Here is a 14,857-nt window from a genome sequence, read left to right as displayed (position 1 = left end):
TCCTCCACTGATATACTACACAACAGACACGCTTACAACTGCAATTCAACCACTCCCATTTATTTTTCCACAAATCTTTCTCTCTCAGGCAACCCTTAGAGACGTTGTTAAATATAAACTACTATCATTACTCCTCCATACCGCGTTAGTGGACACTACCAGTCTGGTGCACCCAGACCAGGTGCAGGGGAGCTAGTAGCCAGGCTGGGAGGTAGTGGGGGTGGTGGTAGGGGTAGCTACCGAGTGAGTGGCAACGCGGTTCAGGTGAGGCAAAAGAAATAGTCTATAATTTCCTGAAATACTTCATTTTATAAAAACATCTTGAAGGTCCTGTAACTGATGTTTCGAAGGCAATCATTATTAGGTACTTAAGTTACTCAGCAGCCTTCAGTTATTTTTGCCATTAGGCTTACTGTTTATTTTGTAAATAAAGCAAGAAACTTCAAAGCGTATTTTATTTTTACATCTATTGAAAATATAGAGCACTAAGATTTCCTATTATTGCATTCAAGGGAAATCGAAGTTATGGTAAATATAGAAAAATATAACATGGGATATTTTGTGGGAGCCTGTGAATACTTTGTGGGAATCTGTGGGATTTTCTGGTCCCATTTATGGGGTTTCCTTCTTCATGAAACGGCAACACTGAGGTGAGCCAGCAGCGCTGTCACTGACGGGGAACCCACGAGGCCCAGGGAAGCCCATGCCTGGTCCAGCCCCGGCACCTGACCTGCAGAATGAAAAGTTGGGTTAGAGGAGGGGTCTATCCAAGATCTGAAGGAGGACCTTTGGGGCAAGGATAGATCCCAGAAGGAGCACCAGTCGGACTCGCTGCTGAAGCTCCTTCCCCAGTAGCAGCGAACGTAGGATGACTGCTAAGGGACAAGAATGAGGAAGAAGGGTCAAGTACAGGAGTGGAAGGGTGTGAAACACTCCCCACCTAGGATTTTGGTCTCCTGAAATATCTCCTCCTCCCAGCAAACTTCTCTCACTAGGCAGCGGACCACAAGCAACATTAGGCACAAGTTACGTTGCCAGCACAATCACTGCCTCAGCAAGAGGCACAGAATGTATGTGGATCTACTTCCACTGAGGCTCTCATTTTATTGCATTTCTTGCTGTCTTCTCCTGGGCAATGCTTTTACGACGTAGACAGCAACAAAGGCTGGAGATCTAGGGTTTGTTGAGGGTCAGGGTCATAACAATTCAAACAAAACCACTCAAACAAAATAGGAAAAATCCCACAGAGAAAGAAGCAGGGAAAATCCAGCAAGACAGTCGGGCAGAGTGCAAAGTGAAGCGTTCTCACGAGATGGCAGCTGAAAGCAAATTGAACGCTAAACCCGTCTTGGTATAACCAACAACCGGATGATAGTTAACTACCATACTGCCTTGTTTGAAAATTCAGCAGCTGCGTCCAGGCTTCACCCAAAGTAATTCCTAACTAACGGACAGACGGTTTGTATACCATGTAGGAACAGTTGGACTTCCATCATCTCAATGTGTGTACATTATTTTTCTCAAGTAGTTTACCACTGAGCTGATTACTATTTTGCTCTAACAAGGCTGACTCAATGAATGTCTTTATTAAAAATAAGGTTTAGATTTTATTTACCTAATTACAACTTTTTAAAAATTTTACAAATTAGTTCACTGAAAATAAAAGAATGACAAGATCTCTTCAATGTATTTGTTTTCAAACTTGACATTCATAGTCAGTTATATTTTACTCTACGTTCTTTACATATTGGGATTAGAATATGTGGCTATTCATTATATATCCACCTGTCAAACAAGGGTAATCAATTCTAAGATATCCACCTGTTAAACAAGGGTAATCAATTCTAGGATTTAAAAGTCTAAATTCTGTTATTCTTTCTGATGTTATGAATTTCATACTATAACATTGTGCTTAATGTGTTTTCTTACTGTCAGGTTCATTATTGCATTTGTTCTATCATTCACTGATTATATGTGATGGGTTTTAGGGATAGGGATGTTATACAATGACTAATATGAACATTCTTTAATACCTACATCGTAGGAATCCATTTCATCTAATATTCAAATCCCATATCTTCATGTCCTAAATATATCAATAGTGCCCCAAAGGGTATTCTGCTCATAGATCCATTAAAGGAACATAAACAAGGAAAACCAATAGCAAACAAACAACTGTGTGAGTTTGGCAAATTTATCATGGTGCAGACTCATATAACATAATAAATAGAGGATATTGGAAAGACACAAAGATATATTCAACTAACAACATAAATCCTGAAACGTTGTTCATCCTTTTTCATAGTATCTGAGTGCCCCGCCAATTATAGCATTTCATACTTTTTAAAAGATGTTACTTATACAGTTTTCTCTAAACATGTAACTGGAGATTTGATATCTTAAGCTTAAATGAAATATTATAAACAATGTATAAACTATGGACATGCTAGTGGATTACTGTCATTTGTTGCATGTTTCTGACAATTGATGTGTATATTTGGTTCTATATTACCTACAGAGGATATCGAAGAAAATATTTATTTAGACTTTGACCAATTAATACACTTGCATGTCAATAGCTGACACAGTTATTTAGAGGACAGAATTTTAAATCCTCTCAAAATAAAAAGTCGAAGGGAATGCAAGCCATCTTGCACTCTACTTCTGGATGCCATAGTGAAAAGATAATCTGCGCAAAATAAGAATTGTACTGTACTAGAAATTCACAAAAAAAATATATATATATACTTCAGTGCTTCAAAGGTTTACTAAAGCTGACCCCACAAAACACACCTCGCTATTATTCCAATACTGTCCCCTCTGTTAAAAATATTACTGTGGAGTTCTGGGCAATGAGAACTATTTGAGCACAACTCTCCCCAAAAGATGCATGGGACTGGCTAGTAAATCTATGAAGCTCTTAGATGACACCCAAACAAAACTGACACCATCATTGAGAAGTTTGTAATGACTTACACTTGTTTGGAGTGAAACACCTAATGAGAAATCACTCTCAGTCAGTCTCCATCAAAGTTTATATAAAGTAATTGTAGAATTAATTTATATATCTATAACAGAAATTGATAAAAGATAAACCCAAAATATAAAAGGATTAAAAGTAGTAAAATAACAAATTATTATTATTAGACTTACAACATGCACTAACACTCATGCAATATAATAATAATAATAATGATGAACACTTCTGAACAGGCTTGACATACCCATTTGCAAAACCCAGTGTTTTGTGCAACATTTGATGGAGACTGAACAAGGTGATTAAAAAAATAAAGCCAGCACACAGACAGATGACAACAGTACCACACACACTCTGCGGGCATTCCTACTGAACGAAACACCAATACACACGTTAAGGGTCCAATTCAAGGTTCCTCAAGCATGCTAATTGTAGATACCACCAAGGTGTTTCAATTCATCCCTCTGTGTGCTGTCTCACGCAGACAATGGGCTTTACATTCCAGACCACACCCACAACAGAAATTTACTTCTGAAGTTTCTTTAATATTCTTTGGGGTATGGCCTTGCTGCTCACAGGTTATTAGCTATGCTTGTTTGAAAATGCATTTATTTCTACTCCACTGTTACTTTATTTATGATGAACTCAGTACAAATTCATCCCTTTTAATTAGTTATTGTTTCTTCGAAAAGCAGATTACAGTTTGTCAAACAGCATGCCTAAATATAAATTGATAAATACAACTATTATTTCCATCAACGTAATAAACTTTACATTACTGGAAATTAGTGTACATAAATCTGAATACCTAACTTAAAATTTATACAGTAGATATAACTTCAGTGGACCCTACATGAAACTAAAATCTTCCAAGGAAAATCTGTTTGAATTATGAAAATCTTAAATACTTCTAGAATGTTTCCATTTTGACTCCTGTGAGCAGCCCATCACATAATCCGACGATCATCCAACATCTATACTTTGCATTTAATTAATGAATGCCCATTAGCTAAAAGAATTATGTATGTAACAGCTTACTGGATAAAGCATTATTATAAGTTGCAGTATGGAGTAACTTGCAAGGGTTGGAGGAACAAATTTTTGAAAATTTCCACACTACACAAGTAAGCTGCAACAGAATGCATGTATTTGTATGATTTCCAGCATGATCATTTCTATAAAATGGTCAGTAACTATAAATCTAATTCTCAAGTTCCAAGATGGAAATGGGAGATTAAAAGAAGTGACCCAACCATCCACCCTGTCAACTTACTCCACTACCGACACCTACACCTGGACCAAGACTACAGTACATTCATAATCAGGAGGCCACACACTGGTTGACTTTTACTCCATCTTTGCTACCATGGTGCTGTGTCCATTGATACTCAAACGTAATTTTCAGAAATAACATATGACCTACAATAATTGTACTAGAATAATGTCAGGTACTATTTTGACTTTCTTTACACCATTTCACTGATCTGCAACATGGAGGCCAAGTCAGCCAGCGTGTGCTCTACCACACACTTCACTAGTTCTATGCAAAGTATAGCAGATGCACACAACGAGCAAACTCTGACCAGGATCTCTGTGAGGTCAAAATGTAATGTCCAGGCAGACGTAAATATTTGTGTACTTACAGATTTTTTTTAGTTACCAAGTGAACTAATTTTTTACTTTACGATTTAAATTTTTTTCTAATATGGGATTCAATGCTTGTTATTTCATTATTAACTATAACTACTATTAGCAAAAAAAAAAAAAAAATTAAAAAATTAAATAAAAAAAAAATTTCTGCAGTTACAATTTCTGCCTGGTTCTTGAGTTGCATGTTGACCACAGGTACCACAGACATCATGCAAGATTTCTGATCCGAGTTTCTAATTTTTTTTATGTTACAGAAGTAACTTTTTTTTCCATTCTTGCGAATGAGTTTTTCATTTTTTTGGTCTGCAATATATACATATATACTGCAATTTTCTGCTGTTACATAGATATTTTAAGATTCTACAGTGTTGAAATCTCCTCAGCCAGTAAGAATGGCCACTCAAAAAGAGGGTGCAAAACATCTTCTGACTTGTACCAAGTCTCTGATTAAGAGGGGACACTCAACACCTGGTATCTTTCATTGGTATACTGGATAATTAAAAGCTCCCTCTATACTTCCTTCAAACAGTTCCCTTCTCCACAGCTGCTTAAGAAGGGGGTGGGGCTTTATTTGCAGGTCATGATCTTTAAATATTCCAATGCATTATGTGCAGCAGATGATTGAGCTTCCTTCAGACTTGGACCTGTGCCATAACACACAGCCACAGGCATTGTTGACAATTGAACCAAACACTGGTGCTGACCTATTGAGAAAAAAAAATTCAGACATCAGGCAATGGTTTTATAATTTTTCAAGGTATACCATTCAGTCCTTGATACATTGTTTTCTATAAATTTTTACTCATCAAATTACAATTCTAACCATATTTATATTTAAGCATGTTCTGCTAAACTGATTTAGAAAATGCCAGTTACACTTTGCAAATATGTGCTACTATGAGATTCAGGGCCTCTGTAACACGGTTTTTTTTACTTTGCTCCTTATCAAAGGATCGGATGTAGCTGAAAGTTGACACATGTATATTTTACAACCACACACAAATTTTGTCAGCACTATCAATAACCTAAACCAGATGGTTTTAATTTTTATAGAGTAAAAATTATCTACCCTACTCCATGGCCAATGATTGCGAGCCAAGAGTCGAAAAACATTCATTACGTAAGCAAGGTAAACACCTTTTGACGAAATGTTGCCCCGCCCATCCACCAGGCAGAAACTCATTCACCTTGTTCCATCGGCTCTGAAACCCAAACTTTATGAATGGCGGAACGATACATAGATCTGGGTGGGGTATCTGTGCTAGCGTAGTAATACTACTGTAGCAGTAGTGCCGCAACAGTATAGCAGTAACATACATGAATTAAACGTTTAGGCCAACTGCTGGGATCCTTGAGGAGCATTTAGCACTTCTTACAACTACTCAAGAAATGAGTTTTTATAGCCAGAAATTAAATTTTCTAATCCAACAATGTCCATGATAGCCTTCAGTGTTATCCTGAATTATAACGAGGCCAAGGGGGGTGGAGCCTCATGAAGTCATCATTCTGACGATCATTATTGGTGAAGGTTTAAAGCCAAAATACGGTACCGGCAAATTTTTTTTATTTCAGTAAATAGGTAGATAACCAATAAATAAAAATTGCTTGACATTGGATATAGCAGTTATCAAATCAAGCTTGTCTACTATGTCTTTGAAAAGTACCAACTATTCCCTACATCTTGTCAGTCTGATTGTGACCTATAAAGTAGACTGTAATTTCTTAGGAAACTTATTTTGGGAGTTAGACTAATATTTGAAGTGTTTTTGTAATTATTAACATATTTTGTTGGTTTGTTCATTATGACAATTATCAGTGGAGAGGTTTCTGAGTTCATAAAGGTGCTGCTTTGCTTGTATTTAAATTTTTATGTCATTGTTGCCAGAGGTATAGCCTTCATTACGTATAGCCAATCATCCATCGAGAGAGGGGGAAGAAATGCTGTCATAAGTTACATAACGAGTGTGTTCGAAACCTTTTCTCTGAGTAAGTTGGCCCGTCTTCAAAAAAAAGTAACTTTTACATTATAAGTACCAAATTTATTCAACCTACGTAATGCAGAATACAGTCAAAATTTATGTGTAGATATAATGTGTATTCTGAATAAGCGTTATACTTATGAACTGCATAGATAAAAAGTTATTGCAAAAAAACCGTGTTACAGAGGCCCTGAATCTCATAGTAGGTCATTTATATTATTGCTATCTTTTAACACATCATCACCTGCAACATCATGTGATGCAAATGTCCTCTGTAAAATTCCACCAAAAATCTTTTAAAAAATCTCAACCATCTCCAGCATCCTATCTCAGTTCTCATCTAAGTAGGTTCTGGGTTTTCCACCTCTTCTGGTGCCCACAGGTGGCCAGCTAACACTAGCCCTATTATTCCTCCAGGGGTGGTGCAGAGGACATGTCCTAGCAATTTTAAAATATCCTGTATGGTATAATTTCTAATTCTTTCTATTGTAATTTATCCAGTTCTGAGGGATGAAGTTCTTCCCTTCTTAACCATTTTAATTTTGTTAAAGCCGATAGCAATAAAGTGACAAGCATACCAAAGTATGGAACTATATACATAGTAAAATAGTTTCCAAAAATGCAGCAATTAAGAATTGGGATACCAGAAACATGCCAGCATTCACAGACAGTACATGGCAGAGTAATGTTAAATTGTTCCTGTGCCAAACCCAATCTATAAACTGGCTACCACAGTAGTCTCCTTACAGATCTACTTTCGTATTACGTACAAAAATTCAGACTGATGCTATGTGACTGGATATGCACATCCAGATTCATAAATGCATTTTCTGGCCATTGGCATTTTTGTTTCATTTTCTTAATTTACATAAAACAGGACCAAACGGTCACCATCATCAAAATACAGCATAATAGTACGTATATAATGAAGCTCAGTATATTTTTGTTATTTGATGGCACACCCATTTAAAAGGGCCACCAGCCAAAAGTAAAATTCAAGATCAAGATTGTCACTTACAAAATTGAATTATATATAGTACATAGTACATATTTGCAACACTCTTGCTAAACTCCATTAATTACAGTACTAAATTGTACTTTGTAGAGCCTGTGACCTCTGAATTTTGAAAGCTGTATTCTTTGTCACATGAAATTTAGTGTTTGCAAGAATTAAAAAATGATTATGAAGTTCCTTACCTGATATTGATAATTCCTCAATATCTACATAAGTAACAACAAAATTAGCTTCCTGTGCAACATCTTGAAGAATTTGGGTGAAATTTAGATTTATGTTATTCAAGGACATTGTCTGGGGAAAGAAAAAAGGAAAATTAGTAAATAAAATATTTGAATGAAGGAAATCTGGTAAAACTGACTACAGTAACATGGTATCTTCAGCGACAAGAAATAGTCTACACATATTCCAAATCCCTATACTAATGAAAATGTTGTAATTCAAGACTAATAAAGGCCTTACAAGACAAGGGTGTTTTGATATGAAAACTTGAAGTGAACTCTTATTATATACTGTAAATCTTATATAAAATGAGAAATTTATTACAACAGTCAAAATATAAAGAAATTATATTAAATGTACATCTTATGCATTTCTGTAAACTGCTTAAAAGATCACTACTATACAAGTAATTTTGTATTGTTTTTTCTAAGCTTTGACACTTTTATTAAGTGAAATTTTTTTTTATCTCTCCTCTATGCCTAGTCATTATTTGTAAATGTATTTAAATCTAATCACCCTAACCCAACTGAAACAATTGCTACACTGAAAACTCTATATGATAAGTGGTATCTAAGGCCAATAATTTGAACTCCCTATCTCTCTCAAAAGTCATAAAATGATTACAAAATTTCATAAATTATAAAACAAACTTAAATCATAACAGCTCTTAAGCTGGTACAATATTACTTTGGTTCATTATCATAATGTTATATTTTTTAATAGTTCACCTCCTGTAAACTTAAAAATGTCCCTATAGTTTTTACTTCCTCTCTGGGCATTTGGGAGAGGAAATAATTGCTGTAACTATCCTGACACTTCAGAAAGGAAACATCTCGTCACCAACACTGGGACACTATGCTACCAGCAAACATGGGTAACAATGTTACCCTGTCGAATGCCTTTTTTGTGATACTTCATACTAGAGGGTGTTTACATGTGAATGCCATGATTACTGACGATTTACATGTGGACTAGCACATCTGTGGTGGCATGTTTCTGAATTCACATTTGGAAGGAGAAAGACAATGTAGGTACCAACATAAGGCAAGTGTTTGCCATCTCTTCCATGATTTTACAAAGGCAGAAGGTTAAAGCAATGGACAAGAAACTGGTCATCACATGTTTTTTCCTGGCTTAATACCATAGGAGGGTAGTGCTATCTGTGCACCTCACGTGGTGAACGGTAGACACTATTTAAGGTTCTCTGCAGCATCCCTTTGGCTCCTGCTGCAACACCTTTCATTACTTTTACTGTGCTTCTATTCATTTTCTCTTTCTTCCATCGTACTTCCCACCCTCTTGAAAAACCATTTCATAGTGCCTGGCAAGTGGACTAAACTTCATATTCCAGTTCCAATTTCTTGGTTTAGCAAGAGGTTGGCATTCACAATGTTTTCCATGCATTTAGGATGGTTTATTCAATAAACACTTTATTTCTAATAATTAAAATGAATATTTTTGCATGTGCAGAGGGCTTCTACATAGTTCTCTCAGTACTAGTGGTTTAATGGGTCAAGTTTACCAGCTAATTTTCTGACCATTTTCCTGACAGGAGTGACTAGAGTTTTTCCATTTATAAATGACAGAGATTTAAACCAACATCCTTTGAAAGATCTCTCGAGTTTCAGCCTGAACTGTGCTGTGGCCTTGTGATATTCCATCTAATAATGATCACACCTGTACTTTTCATACTTCCTACACCGGGTACTTGTGGCTCTTATGGTTCTATAGGCCACACAGCACTCAAGCTCCATCAAGGCACAGGTTGGTTAACAAATACTCCTGTAGGTCTAGGAAGACTGAAGATCTGTTGAGCAATTCTATGGCACTGTCTATTCAATTCCCATCTAGAACCAATGACAAGAGTCATCACTGCACACACTAAAGTCAATAGCCATGATGTACAATTCTAATCAGGGAAATAAATTGGTTCACCTTTACATTTAGTTAACAATAGAGACGAGAGGATTTCCTCACTGATTACTGACATCTATAAAACGGGTGGCAAGCATTAAATATTACCCAAAATGATAAATGAAGAAGAATGCTCAAGGATTAATTTTAAATCTTCCACACAAAAATGAGCACCTGGAACTATAGGAAAAGGATCACCAGGAGGTAAGTAGAGAGAGCAAAAATGTATATTGCTGCCCAAGAATAAATTTGCACTTTCCAAGTGCAAATACATAACATTTATCCAGACGTAAATTACAAAATTATATCCCATGGAAATGTATTTTGAGAAGCACTTTGTTCCTCATTCCAATAAATAATATTACAATCAGTTTTCCTCATTCCAATAAATATTATTACAATCAGTTTCCAAGTCAAATTAGTACTAATTTGTATTTAGTAGATGACTTCCTGATATTCTAGACAGTTTTGACCTTATAACATACCTTGAATATTCATAGCATTGCCATCACAAAAGTATCAAACCAAAAAATAATTATGATATTGATCTAAATACCAAAAACAATCTAATAACTATGAGCTAAGCTAATCTTCAAAGTTCTTAGTTTCAATCTTTGATACATACTATATTTGAAAACCACTCATGGCATACACAAAAGCCAAAAGCAGAATTGCACTAAATCTGAAAGAAAAACTATTCACAAACAGCTTAAGGGAGCTGATACATCAACCCTGAGCTGATCTGAATATAGGGTTCAGCATCAGACCGCATTAAAAAGCTTAGGCACAATTATTGATGAATGACTCAGGTGCAGTGGCATATTCAAGTTCTCCCCCAAAACAAATCTGTACATGTCATTGGTGGTGAACCTTCTCTCACCCTCAAAGCGAATTGCCAAATACCAAATAAATGCTTTTTAAGAACCATTTCATAGACAATCATCCCCCACCAATTAAAGCTAACTCAATTTTTGTGTCAATTAACATATCCAGAATATTGAAAAACCCACCACAGAAATGTGTGAATTTTCAATGACAATATAAAAACTTCAAAAGCCCATGAAAATTATCCTAGAAATCTCTTCAACAAATTTTTATTTTACATTCCACAATTATGAAATTGGTATAAATGTTTCCATGCTCATGCTTACTATACTGAAAGAAATGTAGATTCACTGACCAAGAAGCAAAGCTGCAACCACTATGACTAAATCAATTATATATACCTGTTCCTGTGAACTTCTTACTACAATATTTCTAAAACCCATCATCTTTGGTAAGTGGCATTCATTGTGTTTGTTTGTTTGTTTGTATGGTGTTTTTACGTTGCATGGAACCAGTGGTTGTTCAGCAATGGGACCAACAGCTTTATGTGACTTCTGAACCAAGTCGAGAGAGAACTTTGTGGAATGATGAACCAAACCATAAATCAACACACATTTGTCCCACTGTTTGTTTATGGTGTTCATAAAAAATAAGCCACACTGAAGAATGTTACCCAACTTTGGTATTCGTCACTCTCATATAACCCATGAATATTTAATGAAAACTTTACATGACTCAATCCCTGAATGCAGAAAGACATAATCCAATGATGCTTTAGTGATCTGTCCAACTTTCAATCAACAACTTTGGTCAATTACCAGAAACAAATCTTTGAAAGAAATTTAGTTGGGTTTTTCAGCTTATCCAATTATTACATTTTAAAGCATGCAATAAATAAAAAAAGATATAGCTAAAGAAAAAAGTTGCAGGCCAGCCCTGAGAAAGTTAAGAATGTTAAAGTGGTGGTCTGTTTCAACTATTTAATAATAATAATATGTATACGTAGTATGAATTGTACCCATGACTTTTTGCTACTGCTTTTTCACCAAATCACATTAACAGCCAACTGCAATTTATAACACTTTCTTGAGAATGTATTCTTCTTTCACCTTGGAAGCTGAATGTATTAAGAATAGGATGCAAAGAAACTAACTTCATGGCAAAAGTTACCACAAAATGGTGTATGAAGGCTGTAAGATGCGTGTTTTCACAATTTTACATAAGCATAGCCAATTCAAAGAAAATGGTAAAGAGAAAACAGGACATTCAAACCCAGGAAAGTACAGTATTGTGCTCATGAGTATCCAGGTTATTTAGCAAGATGGTACTTAATTCCAGTGAGTTAAGCTTTGCATAGATAACAAAATTTATAAGTTATCTACTGAGGTATGTTATCTCAGTAAACTGAGTTATGTTATCTACTCATATAATTCAGGACATTACATAAAAGAATCCAATTTTATTTCTTACCTTTATAATTGATACTATGTCTTACCCTTCATGCTATCAGTCTTCACACAACAACATAGTACTCACAACACGTACTAAAGCCTTGAACTTTATCAGGAACTATGATCTTCAATACTGATAAGATAGAGGAAAAGTGACACCACATTTTGCATGGGGTAATTATAAAATGCATGATAATATAGAAAAGGAATGATAGAAAAGGAACTCATGCTCAGTAACCCACTGGCCTTGTCAGTGGTTCTCATCTTTGCAGTTTGATATATTTTTTATTTTTCCCATTATCAAATCTTTATAGTCTTTCTTAGGCTATGACAAGTACTTACTAATACCATCCATTTCTAGACTGTCTCTTTAGGACTCTTTTTCAAAAATTTTATTTAAATAGAATTTTGAGATTTCTGGGGTGTCGAAAATTCATCAGAGGTGAAACATGCTTCTGGCTTGGTGCTCATGAGCTGTGATATAACTTTGTTTTATCACTTTCTGTAAATTTATTTTTAAAGATAAAATCCTGTTCTTATGTTATTGGAAAGCTTAATTATTAAAGTTACTTTACACTGATACCTTTGAAAATAAAATTAAATAATATATGATGCAATGAATTTAGCCAATGGAAATTTTTTTTATCCAATGGAATTTTTTTTATACAGAAAAACATTCACACACATTCTTTTCAATATCCATAAACTGCTTTTTTTAATGACATAGTAAGGATATACAGAATTAAGAAACATTTGTTCAAATTGACAATAAATTTGATGTTCTAATATTAACGGGAATAAATCCTTAGGTGATGTAAAAATAAGCTGCTGGCCATCCAAAATTTTACGATGGTATCAATAACTAAAGAAATGATTGTAAGATATAGCACATACTGAGAATGTGTAACGTGGATCTTCTATAAAAAGGAAAAACCTCCTTTATCCAGATTAACGCATCCAAGGCCCTTCCAGATACTTTCTGTGTATATATGTATATTATGTATGTATGTGTATATATAATATTAATAATATATATATATTAAATATATATATATATCTATATATATATATATATATATATATATATAGATAAAACTATTGGTGTGAAACAGCAACTTTGTATGCTTAACCCTACCTTGTCAATAACAAATAACCATCCTGTGAAATAATATGATTGTAAGCAATAATGGACACAATTCTACCCTGAAAACTGGATGTTATACAAAACTAACCTATAGTGCCTTATTTTCCCTTAACTGTACCAAAATATAGTGTAGACATACACTACAAAAGTGACTACATGCTTATAAACACAATACAGCAGACACAGTACATCTGGTACAGTCCATTACTGTAATGAAGAATATTTTTGCAAGGATGATATGCATTCATTTTCCTATTCTGTCTCTTAAAAATAGAATATGTGTAATATCTTAAGCAAATAAAAATAAAAATTTAAAGTTACAAAAGCAGTGAAATGCTTTTTCTCTCTCCCTGACCAAACACACAACAAGATAGGTACTATAATGTTTTACAGAACACTAACATGGGTAACAAACTACCATATAACATGGGTAACATTTCACCCCCTGTCTTGTCTTCACACTATATAAAACAGTAATTAAAAATAAAAACAAAACCCTTTCCCTCACGCTTACAAGTGTGCGGTGGTGGAACTGTGTACAATGGCTGGACTTTAGCACTTGCACAAAGGTTTAAAAGTTCCTCCTCCCCCAAAACACAAGTATTGTTGAGGTCCTAGTTGTCAAGAGATGGCACAGACATCAGACATATGAGATTCCTGGTTAAATGGGCCTTACACATCAACAAAGGGTGCCAAAATGCTTGCCTGTGTTTCTGAGCTGAACAACTGAGTTACTAGAGAAGTAGATGGTGATGGACTTGGATGCAAGGGTATTGGGGGTCTGTTGAAGATACTCTGACAATAAGAACAATATTATTGCGATTCAAAATCTACCTCTCCCATTTACCAAGGCAAATGGGGAATCTACTGTAATTGGTGTTGTAAACAGGGTTTTTCTCCACTCAGAACCTCTATTCAGTGTATAGCAGACTTTTTGGTCTTCCTCAGGGATGAGAAAGACTTGTCTGTTTCCGCAATTAGAGGCTACAGGGCGGCCGTGAGTTTAGTGTTACGTCTTAGAGGTATCAACATCTCATCCTGGGGACTCTCCTTGCTGCTTAAGGGAATTGAGCAGTCGTGTCCTCCAAGAGAGCTCAAGCCTCCAACGTGGGATGTTTCATTGGTCCTGAGAAGTTTCTCTAAAGCTCCTTATGAGCCTTTACGTCATTCATCAGATGGGAATTTGACACTCAAAACGGTTTCCCTCATGGCCTTGGCTTCTACAAAGAGAGTGGGGGAGCTTCATGGCCTGAGCTATGAAGTGAAGCACACCAGGGGTTGGGATCAGCGTCCTTCGAATTTGTCTCGGAATTTGTGGCCAAGACCCAGAATCCCTTGGTGCCGGATGACAGGTTCGCCTCCTTTTCCATTCCATCACTGGATGACTTGTGGGCGGTGATTCTCAAGAGCTCTTGTTGTGTCCTGCTATCTTAACCCTCTTACGCCGATTGGACGTATTAAACGTCGTGTCAAAATGTCTCCCGTATGCCGATTGGACGTATCATACGTCGGCTCAAAAAAGTTTTTTTAAAAATTTGCGGAAAAATACTTATAGGCCTACCAGCCGAAAACTTTTGTATCACGCGCCTTGGGGGATGCTGGGAGTTCACGGATCAAGGCGTTGTTTTGTTTACAATCGCTACGCAGGCGCGCAAGCGCGAATTTCTTTCTTATCGCACT

At 35.6% G+C, this 14,857-nt stretch overlaps 1 protein-coding gene across 3 annotated transcripts in view; it reads right to left on the bottom strand.

The window, feature by feature from the left end:
• Nucleotides 1–2,180: 2,180 nt before the first annotated feature.
• Nucleotides 2,181–14,857, bottom strand: part of LOC135219813 (RISC-loading complex subunit tarbp2-like) — a 102,453-nt gene continuing 89,776 nt past the window's right edge. For all 3 annotated transcript variants that reach the window (XM_064256942.1, XM_064257020.1, XM_064257112.1), the window contains 2 exons: nucleotides 7,804–7,915; nucleotides 2,181–5,331 (listed from right to left, as the gene is read on the bottom strand). In XM_064256942.1, the coding sequence (XP_064113012.1) occupies nucleotides 5,195–5,331; nucleotides 7,804–7,915 (249 nt within the window). In that variant the 3' untranslated portion in view covers nucleotides 2,181–5,194. The remainder of the gene's footprint in view (nucleotides 5,332–7,803; nucleotides 7,916–14,857) is intronic.

This window comes from Macrobrachium nipponense, chromosome 11 (genome assembly GCF_015104395.2).
Source record: "Macrobrachium nipponense isolate FS-2020 chromosome 11, ASM1510439v2, whole genome shotgun sequence".
Classification (NCBI taxonomy): domain Eukaryota; kingdom Metazoa; phylum Arthropoda; class Malacostraca; order Decapoda; family Palaemonidae; genus Macrobrachium; species Macrobrachium nipponense.
Note: the sequence above shows the minus strand (reverse complement) of the source record. Positions and strands in the feature narration are given on the sequence as shown.